Here is a 13,217-nt window from a genome sequence, read left to right as displayed (position 1 = left end):
CTCGGGAAGGGCCAATTTGGTAGCTAGCAAAGCTCCCGGTCTCAGGAAAAATCAAGCCCTACCCTCTACCACTAAAAGAAAACAAAAGCTGTGAAGCCCAGATCGACGTGGCCTGGGAGCTGGCATTCTGTGGGATTCATGCAAACACAGCAATATACATTTAAACAAAGTGCGGAATTCTCAGAAAGACACCACGGAGCCCAGAGCACCTGCTGGCAAGCCAGTGGCTTCTCCTGCAGGCGGAGAGGGAGCCAGGTTGGCCAAAGCAGTGGTTACCCTGCTGTCCCGGCTGTGGTGGCAGATGCTGCACAGGGACCCAGCTGGCCTAGGGGTCCAAGCTGGTGGGTGGTCCTGGCCCCCTCTGCCCCCAACCAGCACTGCATGAGGGGAAGGGCGGGGGGGCATCCCATCAGGGCACAAGGATATGTATGGTGGGGTGGAGAGAGTCCCCATGCTGCCCCTCGGGGTCCACCACCTGCCCGTGGCTGGCACTATGTGCCCGCACCCAGGCCCAGGCCGCTGCACACAGGCCCTGCATGCAGACCAGCTGGGTGGCCAGCCCAGACACACAGTCAGGTTGCAGGGACATCCGATCCTGGACACCAACTGTGGGACTCTGCCCAGCAAAGCCTGAACAGTCTCCAGAGGCTGTAACCAGGAATCTCCAATTAGGGCAACCTGGGTTTGCGGGGCCCAGGACGGGGAGCAGCCCTCCTTGAAAGAAAGGAACGGGAAGGAGGGGGGACCACCACTCACTCGGCTCAGCGCACCAGGCACTTCCTGGCCCATCCCTGGTGCGGGGCCTGGAGAGGTGGTGGCAAAGGGGCTGGGTTCAGGGGAATCTCTGGACCTCGCCGGGTAAGGCGCAGGCTGAGGTCAAAGGGGAAGTAGGCGGGTCCTCCCGTACACCGCGTGGTGCCAGGCCCTTCACAGATGGGGAACGTGAACCCTCGGGCAGGTCCCTGGGCCACGGACGCCTGCGTTTCCTCATCTATCCAGTGGAGACAAGACCCTTCCTACAGGCTGGCAGTCTCCCAGTTCTTGTCTCATCCAGGACCAAGTCTGAACCCCGTGGTGAACAGAGCTCTGCCACCTCCTCCAGGCTTGGCGGGGGGCTCCCCTGTGGCCCCACAGGGCTCCGGCCCAGTGACCTCCTGAACCGCCCCGGTCCCAGGCATGCCCCGCTTCCCAGCCAGGTGCTGTCGGGCTCCCCCCAGCCGCGTTACCTGCATAGCTGCCGGAGGCCTTGATGTACATCTGGCCGTACTGCTCCTCCACCATGGTGTCATAGGCCTCGTCGTCCTCCTCGTCTTCCTCGTTGTGGTACGAGGTGGGGCTGTCGGTGGTGGGCAGGCTGCTGGCGCCCGGACTGGTCCGCTCCCCCTGGGGGTAGGGCATCTGCTGGATGCCGGGGATGAGGGTGGCCAGGCTGGGCACCCCATAGTAGGAGACACGGGGCAGTTTGAGAGGGGCTGTGCCCGCCGCCACCGCAGCCCCTGCGGCCACCGCCACGCCGTCCCGGGGCCCCGTCTCCAGTGGGCGCTTGGGGGCCAGGCCTGGGCCGGCCGGCGGCAGCTCCATGGCTTCGTGCTTTACTCGGGTCAGCAGCGGGATGGGCACCGAGGGGGACACGACGTAGGGGGCGGCGGCGGCCGGCTGCAGCTGGTTGCAGGGGCTCTGGGGCTCGGAGCCGGCGTCCTCGATCACAGCGGTCTGCGAGTCGCAGTGGGGCGAGCTCACCTTGAACATGAGGTCGGTGCCGCGCTCCACGATGTGCTGTATCTGCAGGAAGCCGGCCGTGTACATGACCACGAGCTGCTCGCTGGCCGTCATGGTGAGCCTGCCCGTGTAGCAGAAGGACAGGATCTGCTGGAAGCAGGCGGGCGGCACGGAGCCGGGCAGCTCGAAGGCGCTCTTGCTGTTGCCGCTGAACAGGTCGCGGAAGTAGAGGCTGCTGGCGGCCAGCACCGCCCGGTGGGCCTTGAAGGCCTGGCCCTTGACCACGATGGACACATCGCAGTACAGGCCCAGCAGGCGCTGCTCGTTCAGGCAGCCCAGCACTGTGTTCCCGAAGTTAGGGATCTCGATGTGCAGCATCTGAGACATGGCGGGCGGGCAGCGGCGGGGCTGGGCTCTCAGCGCGGGGCGGCCCTAGCGGGGCTCATCTGTGGGGGCAGGAGGCACGTAGTCAGTTCCTCCAGGTCAAAGGCTCCCCGCTCAAGGGGCCATTCCCACCCCCTCCTCCCCCCCGCCACGGGCTTACAAAGAGCGAGCCTTCCCCACGCACCCTCCCCCACCCCTCCTGGCTGGGACACTCCAGAGAAGGGACACGGGGTCTCCCAGACCCCCTGGCACCGAGGCAAGAGGGCCCGGCCAGCAGTGCTGCAGATCCCCAGGGTGCTGCCCGGCAGGAGTGCGCCCACACCACTCCCAGGGGGCTGCTCTTAGCGACTCGGTCTCAGCAGGCGAGGAGCGCAGGCCCGAACCTGCCCCGGGACAGGAGGTGGGGGGCGCCGGGGGAGCCTCTGGGCAAGTCTGCAGCCACTCTCCTCCCCTTAAAAAAGTTCCAGCCCGCACTGGAGCTCCCGGGAGGGGCCGCGCTGGAGCAGTGGGGAAGGAGGGAGGGAGAGGGGTCTCTAGAGCTGTGCAGTTTGCGGTTTGCTTTCCCTCTCTTCCCTCTGAGCAGCCTCGCAGAGGGCCCCTGCGGGGAAGGCGGGCCAGCATCCCCTAGTCCCCTTGAGCCTCCCGGGCAGGTAGGGAATGGCTGGGGGTGCCGGGAAGTCCGCTGAAGCCGCGTCCACCACTCCCCCGCGCAGAGAGACCACCCTGGGCGCGCCCGATCCGTTCTCCCGGCTCAGACCAGACCCAGGTTCCCGAGCCGCCGCCGGAGCAGGAGTTGAGAAGCCTGTCGCAGCCCCACTCGCGGACGCCCCCCACCCCGCTCGCCTCGCTCCCCACGCGGGCCAATCCCGACGGCCCGGCCCCAGCCCAGGTGACTACAGGGGTCCCAGCCCTCGCTGGGCTGCCCGGACCCCGGGGCTGGGAGCTGGGGAGGGCGCCGCTGTTTATCTGGTGCGGACTCCGGAGGGGGCGGGGGCGGCCCAGAAGGCGCCAGCCCAACTCCGCAGGGCCGCACAAAGGCCGCTGTGTCCCGCGGGAGGAAAGTGCGGGCGGCTGCAGAGGCGCCGGGTGGCGGGAGGAGGGCGGAGCCACCGCGCCGGGAGCTGGGCAGGTGGACGCGCGCCGGGGGCGGCCCGCAGTGCCCCCGCTGCGCAGAAGTTGCCGGCCGGTCGGGAAGACCTACCTTCCGCCGCTGCGGCCGCCGGCCGGCACTGCCCGCTCCGCCTGGCAGGACAGGCTCCCCGCACGCAGCCCGCCTGCCCAGCTGCTCCGCGAATGCAGCAAACGGAGCGGGAGCCCTGGGGCGGGGAGGGCGCAGGGAGCCGGCAAGGAGGAGGAGGAGGAGGAGGTGGAAGAGGAGGAGGAGGAGATGGTGGAGGAGGAGGAGGAGGAGGAGGAGGGCAGAGAGCCTGGGCGCTGGGCTCGCGGCCGCAGCTCAGCTGCACCCAGGCCGGCCCTCCCGGGCAGCGCACCGCATCTCAATGAAGGGGCCGGATGCAGACGAACGTTCCGGCGGCTCGGGAATGAATAGCCGCCTTTGATTTGGGAGCCGAAGTAAATGCCAGCTCCCAGCCCCGGCTTTAAAAACAGTGGAGTGTTGGTGCCAGAGGAATGCGCGGCCCCGGGTGCTGGTACGAGACAGACTTTTGATGACTCACTGCAATGCAAACAAAGATGGCAGAAATACTGTACAGTAGTGGAGAAATGCTTCCCGGTGCCACGGCAACTGAGACAGCCTGGAAATTTATGGTGCAGTTTTGCATATGAATTACCCAGTAAACTGCCTCCCGGCCTTCCAGGACAGCCCCAGTGTCAAAGCATTTAAACTATTCCAAACAGTCTGCAGAGCTGGCAGAGCTGAACTCCTCCAGCGAGGGTGGGGAATGGGCAGAGGCGCCGGGGGAGGGGGTGAGGGGGTCAGGACAGCTAGAGGAGCCAGGGAGGGGGAGGGGAGGTACAGCAGGGGGTGAAGAGAGGCACAGAAACGGCAGGCAGTGGGTGGGCGAGGCGGCACCCCAGGTCCTGGGGGCCTTAGAGCTGTGTCCTCTGCCCAAGCGGCAGGCCCGGGAGTCCAGCCCCAGCAGCCCTCCCCATCCCACTCCCAGCGCCCTCCTGGCACTTTAAGAAAAGAGCGACTTTGCGGCCGGGCAACCAGGAGGCGGAAGGGGCAGCCCCGCCTGAGAGGTCCCAGTAGAGGGCAAGGGGGCCGCCCCGCTCCTCCCGCACACTCCTGGCTGTGGCCACACAGGCTCCTGACGGACCCATTTCTCAGCTGACATCAGCTGCACCTGCTGCCCAAGGGGTGTGCAGTGTCTGGCTGTTATTGAGCCTTTTCCTGGGAAGGGGCTGCTGTGCAGGACTTGTGGTGGCCCCAGGACCCCTCCAGAGAATGTACTTCATCCTGGGCTCATAACCACCCTCTCTGCGTGGGGCCCTGAGGCTGACCTCTGGACTGCCCAGCCTCAGTTTCCCTGCCACCGGCTGTGACCCCCAGGAAGAGCACATCCCACCCAAAAGAAGGCGCAGGGTCCAGGCTCGAGGCCTTGAGGTGAGCCCCCTCCTGCCTGGCCAGCTGCCTCCACCACCGTCGGGGTAACCCTGGCAGCAGGATGTGGAGGAGGCCCGAACAGGCCTGGTGGGAAGCAAGGCGACACCGCCCTGCCCCTCACTCCCGGCGTCCCTCTGAGGCATCCGGAGACCAGAGAGAGGGCCATCTGGCTCCTCCCTAGTCACACATCATGGGCTCAGCTTCTCCAGACCAGACAAAAAGCCACTGAATGGGGACGGGAAGAGATCCAGGTGCGGGGAAGCTGCCGGCAAAGGCCCGTGGAGGTGGCTTCGTGCCTAGTGTTTTCTGCCTCCTACAAGGGGCTGGTGACGACTCAGGGAGACTGGGATGGGGGCGTTTACAGAAACATCCCCACTCAGCCATGCTGATGAGCTGGGCTCCACCGGGCCAGGAGACACAGGGCCCAGCTGTCACCCTCCCAGCCACACCCTCCACCCTCAGGTCCCCACTTAGTTTCTGCCTCCTCCAGGAAGTCTGCCAAGTGCCCTCATAAGCTCGGCAAGGGCTGAATGCTGGACACAGCCCAGGCACGGGGGGTACAAGAGAGGGGCCTGTGCAACACAGCACAGAGGGCAGGGGCCCCTAAACAGCTCCCTTCACAGACCCACTGCGCCCACCACCAGGAGCTTCCCAGAGAGCCCATGGCTTCTGTTGTGGACAACTTCACCCCAAGGACAGGGGGGTAGGGATGTCTGAGTCATACAGGGGCTTTTGTACCAAAAGAGGGGACAGGCAGATGCCAGCACAGTGCACAGGTTCCTGGGGGTCCCAAGTGCCTGGGCTGGGCAGGCCAGCAGCCAGGGCTGACACAGAGAGCAAGGGACAATGTAGGTTCTCAGCCTGTCCCTTCCAGCAGCAAGAGGGTCCTGGCCTGTTGGCAAGGCTGAAATCCTAGGTCCCGTGGGCACCAGCCACTTCCTGTAAGGACACCGCAGCCTCAGACGCTGAGCTGTGAACTGGGGTTATAATTTACCCTCAGATGGTTCCTGGGGGTGAATGGAACAATGTTTGTGACGCCCGCGGCTGAAGCCTCACACACAGAAAGCCAGTGATGCCTGCAACCTGCTGTGACCTGGGCGGGAGAGCAGCTCTCAGCTGGGCATTCTGGTGGGCATCTTAGCACCCAGCCCAGTTCGGCCTGCGTCCGCACCTCAGGAGCTGGAGCCCCAGGGCTGGGGGACAGAGCAGCTCTCCCAGAGAAGGGACCATTATTCCCTTTGAAGGTGATGGGGCCGTGTAGTCCCTGGGGATCGAGGACAACTGGAGCTTTTGCTGGCTTGTCCTCAGGCCACCTGCACCGGTGAGGCTGCAGCCCCACGCCCCAGCCTGCTGAGAGCCGGACAGGAGCTGGTTTTAGGTTGCTTTCTTGGAGGCTCAAGAACAAAGCTGAACTTTAGGAGAAAAGAATAAAATAAAGGCTTGGCTCACGCCCCCAGGGCCAGGAAAGCAGACACGCGGGGGCTGACCCTCCTGCTGCAGCCAGAGAGGAGGGGGCCGAGGGCCCAGGTGGGCCCAGGGACATGAGCAGGGCTGTCTGAGGAGGGCAGGGGCCAAGCCTGGTTCTCAGACGTCAGGGCATCCCCACCCTCCCCTGTACATTCTCCAGTGACTCAGTTCCCCCACCACTTTGCTTCCCAAGCAACACCTCCTATCGTTTCCCCTCCTCGGTGAGATTCAACACACTCATTCACATGGAAAGTTCTGCAGAGCCAGGCAAAAAATCAGAGGTCGCCAACTTTGTTTACCCCAGCCATCCTCAGAGTTGTGGGCACCAACGACCCTTGCTCTCAAAACGCCCTTCAGAATGGAACCCACTTTGGAAAACCTCTGCAGATGACCCAAGGCCCGAGTCCAGTCCCTGCAGCTGTGCCAGCCTTCGGTGCCCCACCCCACACAGACACACACAGGAGGCTGGGTTCCTCTGAGCCCACAAGCCACCCCCAGGAATAAGAAAATACAAGTGGCTGCGGTGTTGGTGGGGAGTCTCTTCTCTGCAGAGCCTCACTTGAGGAAGGCTGAGATCCAGGCCTGCCCTGCCCTGGGGTTAGGGGTTGCCGACCATGATGAGCCCCATACCCAGCAACCTGCTGGTGGTGAGAGGAGCCCACGGGGAGGACGGGGGCTCACTGGAACTGCAGCCGAATGCGCACACAGGGGTTGGGGCAGCGTCTCCAGAACGACCCCCCTGCCTGAGTGTCATCCCGGCAGGATTCACACAAGGACACAGGTTACAAGGTTGGTGCCAGGCCAGGGCACCTGGGTCCTGGCATCGAGTACCCAGGAGCAGAGGCTCTGGCAGGTACAAGACCCCTGAAAGCATCCCCCAGGCCAGAGGACTGGGACAGGGACCAGTCAGGCAGCCCAACAGGAGGAACCCCTTTCCTGGGGCCCAGCCACGCAGCTCCATGGTCTGAGGGCCTCGCCCAGAGTCCCCAGAAACCCTGCCCCCTCCACCCCTAGATTGTAAAGCACTTCCTAAGCCCAGCACAGCAAACCAGAGGAATGCAGCACTGAATTTCTGCAGGATCACCACCAGCAAGGGGAAGGGAGGCGAGAAAAATTAAATTAAATTATCTTGCAGGATTTAATTTCACCAATCTAATAAGAGGTTCTGGACCTCGGCAAATGCACAGCCATTAAACACGTGGTAGAGGAAGGAGAGAGGCGGGGCACGGGAGACGTTCTGCGGAGGGGAGAGTCCCTCTACCTCCAGCCCCGGCCCCTGGTGGAGACTGCCTGGCAGTTAGTTAAGTGAGGACATCTCCTAAAAGGTCAATCGAAGGCGCTCCTGGAGCGTGAGAAGGTGTGGGGATGGGGCTTGCTCTGGAGTCAGCAGGGGCACATGGGGTATTAGGAACACGGCCTGGGGGCTGCTTCCCCGTGGACCTTGCCCGCTTCTGAGCGACGCCTTCCCTTTCCCATACAGTGCAGGATCCAGGAGGATATGCTTTGACCCTATACCTTCAGAAGAGGGGCCCTAGGGAGGACAAGGGGGCGGCAGAGGGCCCAGAGGCTAACCCTGGGGAGTAGAGGCTGCCCAGCTCCGGATGTGCCAGGGCCCCAGGGAGCTGGGCGTGGCACCAGCTTAGCCCTCAGGTTTGCATTAAACTTTTAAAACGCCAGAAAGCAGAGCTGGGCTGCCCGGAGGCCTGGCTGCTAATGGAACCACCAGCTCCACGCAGATGAGATGCAGGAGCTCTGGGCCAGGGCCCTCCACGGCCAGAACTCCCCCCAACCCCAAGGCCCCCACACAAGCCAGGATGGCGTGTGCCGTGTGCTCACCTCCCCGCTACTGGACATACAGATGAGAAAACTGAGACCTCACAGTCGGGAGGCAGCTGGGCCAGGCCCCTAGCCATCATCCTTCCTTGGGTGGTCTCTGATCATCAAGTCACAAGAGCCAGAGGGGATGCCTGGCCCTACCCAACACACCCCGGGTAGCTATGACCCTGACCTGCCAGGGCCCCAAGGACTCTGTGGCAGAGAGGAGATTTCCACCCATGAAAGGGGCACAAAGGCCCCCAGCTTCAGGGTCACAGAGGTACGGGGGGTCTCCAGGCTGACGGGCCCCCTCGGACTGTCACTGTCACTCCAGCCCGGGAGGCGGAGGAGAGCCGTGCAGGGCTGGGCCCAGGCGGGGCTCTCTCCGTTCAGCCAGGTCCCTAGGCGGCTTCTACCCCAGACCACAAGCCGGGGCCAGCATCAGCCATAAGAGCCGGCGGTGACTGCACTAAGGAACATCTGCCTGGAAGCTTTCTTCCCAGATGGAGAAGGGCAGTACTCCAGGACCTGCAAATCCACAATTCTGTGTATCAGCCCTTCCTCTCGGCCACCTGTGGGCAGGCCCACAGATAGAGGGGATGAAGCCAGGGACACGGCAGGGGGCCTCTGGACAGCACAGTCCCCAGCCCCCACCCCCAGGGTGGGCCTCCAGCAGCCAGTACCTCGAGGGAGGGCTGGGTGAACGCTCCATCCACGGCAGCAGCAGGCTCTGAGTCTGATAGGGCCTTGTGGGGTGCCCATGGCGTTGGTTCTGCCGGGGGTCTGGTCCAGGGGCCTGTGTGACTAAGCCAAGCCCTGTGCTTATGGGTTATGACCCAAGCAGACACAGCTCACCTGAGGCACGGCCCCTGGCCACCAACACACTCATCTCTAACCTTCACTTGCAGAATATTCTGACCTTCTTATGGGTAAGGACTTGAGAGACAAACAGCACAGACCGGCAACAGGGATGGCTCAGAGGAATAAAATGACTCGAAGGGTGGGGAGGGACAGCTGGGACTGGGGTGGCTCCTGTTGAGCCCCAGACCCGCCCCATGGCCCCGCCCCAGCCAGCAGACCCACTGGGTCCACACACTGTGGGATGCTCCCTTACACCACAAAACATTCTAGAAGGTTTCCAAAGAATTAAGCTGTGTTTTGAAAAGAGCCAACAATCTCCCTCACCCATATTTGTAATTTAAATATCATAAGCTTGAAGAGCGTCTCCCTCGGGCATAGTTTAATAACTTAAAAAGCCAGCGCCAGCTCCAGCGCAGGGTCGCCCTCCTCCCCCGGGGCTGCAGCAGGGTCTCCCGTGCACCGGCTTGGCCGGGTGGAAGCTGAGATTGGGGCTGCCCAGGCAGAGCGGCCGGGAGGGGAAGCGCCCTCCTCGCTCGCTCACCCCCTCTCTTGATGGCCTGGAGCAGCTGTGGCCTGATCATCACCACTGGGGCTGGGGGTTGTGGAAGCAGTGGGATCCCAGGCACCGGCGGTCAGAGGTGGGCAATGGGAGGCGGTCTGGAGCGTGCTGGGCCCCGCCGCTGGTCACCCAGCCCATTAGAGATGACGACTTCGCGGCACACTCTCATGGTTAATATTCATAGCTCTCCTCATCTGCATATCATGCCATAAATAGTCGAGGCGAGGTAAGACACAAAGCTCCCCTGCATTTCTAATTATGCTTAAAACTCTCATGTAAATCAGAGCGACACAGAAACACTACATCAGCCGCTGGGGGCGGGGGTAGGGGGGCCCAATGATGCCTGGAGCCACACGCCTCTGGGCCCTGGCAAGGGGGCTGCTGATGCCACCTCCGCCTGGAGTTGGGCAGTAGGGAACCCAGGCTATGTCCTTGGGGTCACCAACCTCGCCCTGCCTTTGCCCCAAAGGGCGAACTACAGGGTAGACACCTGCAGCACCTCGTGGCCACCTCCATCCCTACCCCACCCCGTCCTGCCCAATCCCCATGGCTCCCAGTGCCTGGCCCAGGCCCTTTCCAGCCAGGGACCCGGGATCCCCTCCTCAGGGGTGTCCAGCGGAAGCAGCAGGCACCTGCTCAGAAGGGGGCTCCGGAGGCTCCCCAGGGCCCTGGCCATCCATATTTCACCCCCTGGACATTCCCGTCTCGGACCTGGGCTTTCTCAGCTCTTCAGAAAGATGGGACGTTGGATACACACGGACATAAACATGGGAATGACAGACTCTAGGGACAACAGGATGAGGGAGGGAAGAGGGCAAAGGCTGAAAACCAACCCACCGGGTACCATGCTCACCACCTGAGTGACGAGCGCAATCGCAACCCACCTCAGCATCGCGCCATGCACCCAGGTGACAAACTTGTACACGTATCTCTGAATCTAAAATAAAAGTTGCAAAAAGGAAAAGATTCACCTCACACAGCACCGGAGACTCGGAATAGCACCCCCTGCACACTTCGGGCAATGCCTCACGCTGGCGCATGGGACTGGACAAAAGTCCTTGGCAGAACCTAAGCCATGGAGGGGACGCAGGGGCCGGGGCAGGATGGTCTCCTGACCACCACCCCACCCCAGTGGGTAGTGCTGCCCCTGGATGGGCAGCAGAGGCCCAGGTGTGGGAGGCGTGACTCTGGCCCCTGGGCCCCGCCCTCCTGTCTGCACAGAGAGGCAGCTGGGGGCTGTAGAGGGAAGGTGCTAGGTCAGGGGTAGGGGAGAAGCGTGATCTGGAACCCACATCAGAGCCTGAGACAGCCCCAACCCCTGCGAGCAGCACAGAAACAATCACAGGGTCCCTGGAGATGAAGCTTCAGCTGGGACATCTGGGGGCAAAACTGCCACCCAGTGAGTCCAGGAGCAGCGCCATTCCCCGGGACTAGGGTCACCCTCAGGGCTAAGGCCAAAGGTGCCCAGGCCAGAGCCACACGCACAGGGGCCCGCAGAGCTAAGCAAGGGGCACAGCTACCCTTGGTGTCCAGATGCATGCACCAGCCCATCCAGAGCAGGGCCCTAGGACATGCCAGGTCAGCACCTCCAGAGAGAAGCCGGCATTGGGGGCTGCGCGAGAGGCCCCAGAGCCCAGACCTGGCGCTCCTGAGGAAGTGGACAGCGGCAGCCCAAGAACCCTGGCTGGGAAAGCCCACCTGGGCCACCTCCTTGGGTGTGTGGTCCACTCAGGGAGCCGGGGGTTGCCGAAGTCAGCTAGACATTAAACAAAAGGCAAGTCCCTCCTCCAGCAATTCGTCCAGGTCAGCAGGCCCAGCAAGGAACCTGAGCAGGCTGCAGGGCCGGAACTTCCAGCCAGCCGCAGGGACACCCTCCATACGGCTGGCCTTGATCCTCTCTACCATGACAAGGACAGGACAGTCTGCCTTGGGCAGGGCCGCTGGCTACATGGGGACTGTTGGGCCTGTGTGTGTGTCTGTGCGGCCCACGAGCATGTCACCCGGCTTCCCCACCCCTCCGCTCGGCCTGGCCTCCGTCATACTCCCCTGGAGAGTCCCTACCTCCCCGTCAAAAGGACCCCAACCCCTCCACCCTAACTCAACTGCAGCCAAGACCCACCCCGATGTCCTGACCAGAAGAGAGGGGCTGCACCCTGTCCCCTCCTCAGGGCGCACGGGGAGCCGCCGCGGGGGACCTGCAGGAGGCACAGGGCCGAGGGACGCAGGGTGACCCCACTCTGCCATGAGACAGGGATGCAGAGATGCCGGCTGCCCGCATCTGCCCTGGCGGCATGCCCAGACCTATTTTTAAGCCCATTTACTAGAAATCCCACAAATTAAAGGAAATACGGATAATGTAGTAAGAATCCTGGGGGCCAAATAAAAGCTGCACATAATTGTCCTCATGCTCCAGTGTGAGAATCTTAACCACAAAACCCAAACTCCCCAAAGCTCTTTTGCAACACCGAAGAACCTTGTGTAAAAGAGGGAAAAAAGTTGGAAGGCGGGGAGGCCCGCACTTGGCTCTGGGATCACGGGGGGGGCCCTGGAGCCGGCTGGGCTGCCTTTAAGCCGGAGCCATAAAAGGTAATCACCGGTATGAAAAATAAAGACCATAAATACAAACACCCAACTTCTACAGCTCAGGAATGGCAATTGTGAAACTGTAGCAGCAGGTGCTTCTTTCCAGAAGACAGGGCCAGACCCAGGCCCCATCCCTCTCCCCTCCCTGAGGGTCAGCTCCACACTGGGACCGGGTGGGGGTTGCCACCCTGCCTTGACTCATCTGGTCCAGTCCCTGGCCCGAGAAAGCCAAGCCCTGCTTGATCCTCCCTGGCCAAGGCTGGACCCCAGCACCACACGCTTAGCCCCATCGGGTCTCAAAGGTGCCAGCTGGGGCGGCAGGACACTCCCAGGTGAAGGGCGTGGGAAACATAGCCGGTGAGCACGGTGCCATCAGGGGGACCCTCAGAGCCCTGGGCACGTCCCCACCAGCCTGTCGGTCTGCAGGCTTCAGCCCTCCCCCTGCTCATCCCTCCCACCAGACATGGTTATCCAGGGATCTGCCAGCTGACTAGAGCCTTCTCCTCTGCATCCAAGAGGCCCCCCAACACAGCCTGTCCCTGAGAGACTGTGGGTACAGGGGTCGGGGGTTGGCCCGGGGAAGGTGAAAGGGGGAGGGGTGGATGTCACCCCAGGATACGCTGGCCTGAGGCCATGGTTTGTTCTGCACCATCACAGGGTGGGGACAAGGGCCCACTGGTTCTATCACATACAGGAACAGACAGATGCCCCCTCAGCGGCTAGGGGAGGAGGAACAATGCCAGGTAAGGGGCTCCTCTTCTGCCTCCTCCCCTTGAACGCCCCTAAACCCCATCAGGGTCTGCATAGCCCCCACCATGAGCTCAGACTGTGCCGGCTACCAGTGTCTCCCACTGCCTGCTTGGGAGGGGCAGGCCAGGACTCCTGACGCCCCAGCTGGAGTGGTCACCAAACCCAGGCTGCCCCCGGCCTCCAGCCATTGGGACCCACAGCAGGCACTGCCCATGGTGGCAGCTCCGTTTCCCGGGCACTCACCACACAGAGGCACAGCCCTCAGATACAGGGGTCCCCTCCCTCCACGCCCAGATGCTGGAGGTCACCAGGCTCAGCTCCCAGGTCGCCCCCTCACCCAGGAACCCTGACCATTGAGGGGTCCATGGCATTTGGCCGCAGGAAGGGGCTGGAGGCAGAGAGAAGGCAGCTGGGGTAGGGGAAGGTGGATGGGTGGGCCATGCTGATCGTACCCAAGTGGATGCATGTTCACGTTCGGGGGCTAAGACCCTGTGCAGCTCACACCTGGACCCA

At 62.8% G+C, this 13,217-nt stretch overlaps 1 protein-coding gene across 6 annotated transcripts in view; it reads right to left on the bottom strand.

Annotated features, from left to right (window-relative positions):
- NACC2 (NACC family member 2) overlaps positions 1 to 13,217 on the bottom strand; it is an 85,421-nt gene that overhangs the window by 41,131 nt on the left and 31,073 nt on the right. Inside the window, exons 2-3 of one of the 6 annotated variants that reach the window (XM_055270400.2) lie at positions 1,741 to 2,165; positions 1,227 to 1,383 (exon numbers count right to left, since the gene is read on the bottom strand). In XM_055270400.2, coding sequence (XP_055126375.1) covers positions 1,227 to 1,383; positions 1,741 to 2,106 — 523 coding nt within the window. In that variant the 5' untranslated portion in view covers positions 2,107 to 2,165. Of the gene's footprint in view, positions 1 to 1,226; positions 2,166 to 2,825; positions 3,249 to 3,304; positions 3,413 to 13,217 lie in introns of those variants that run through there. The other 5 variants (XM_055270398.2, XM_063636766.1, XM_063636767.1 and 2 more) reach the window with 5 other exon arrangements.

The sequence above is a fragment of the Symphalangus syndactylus genome, chromosome 3 (assembly GCF_028878055.3).
Source record: "Symphalangus syndactylus isolate Jambi chromosome 3, NHGRI_mSymSyn1-v2.1_pri, whole genome shotgun sequence".
Taxonomy (NCBI): Eukaryota; Metazoa; Chordata; class Mammalia; order Primates; family Hylobatidae; genus Symphalangus; species Symphalangus syndactylus.
The sequence above is the reverse complement of the archived record's forward strand: the minus strand, read 5'-3'. Positions and strand labels throughout refer to the sequence as shown.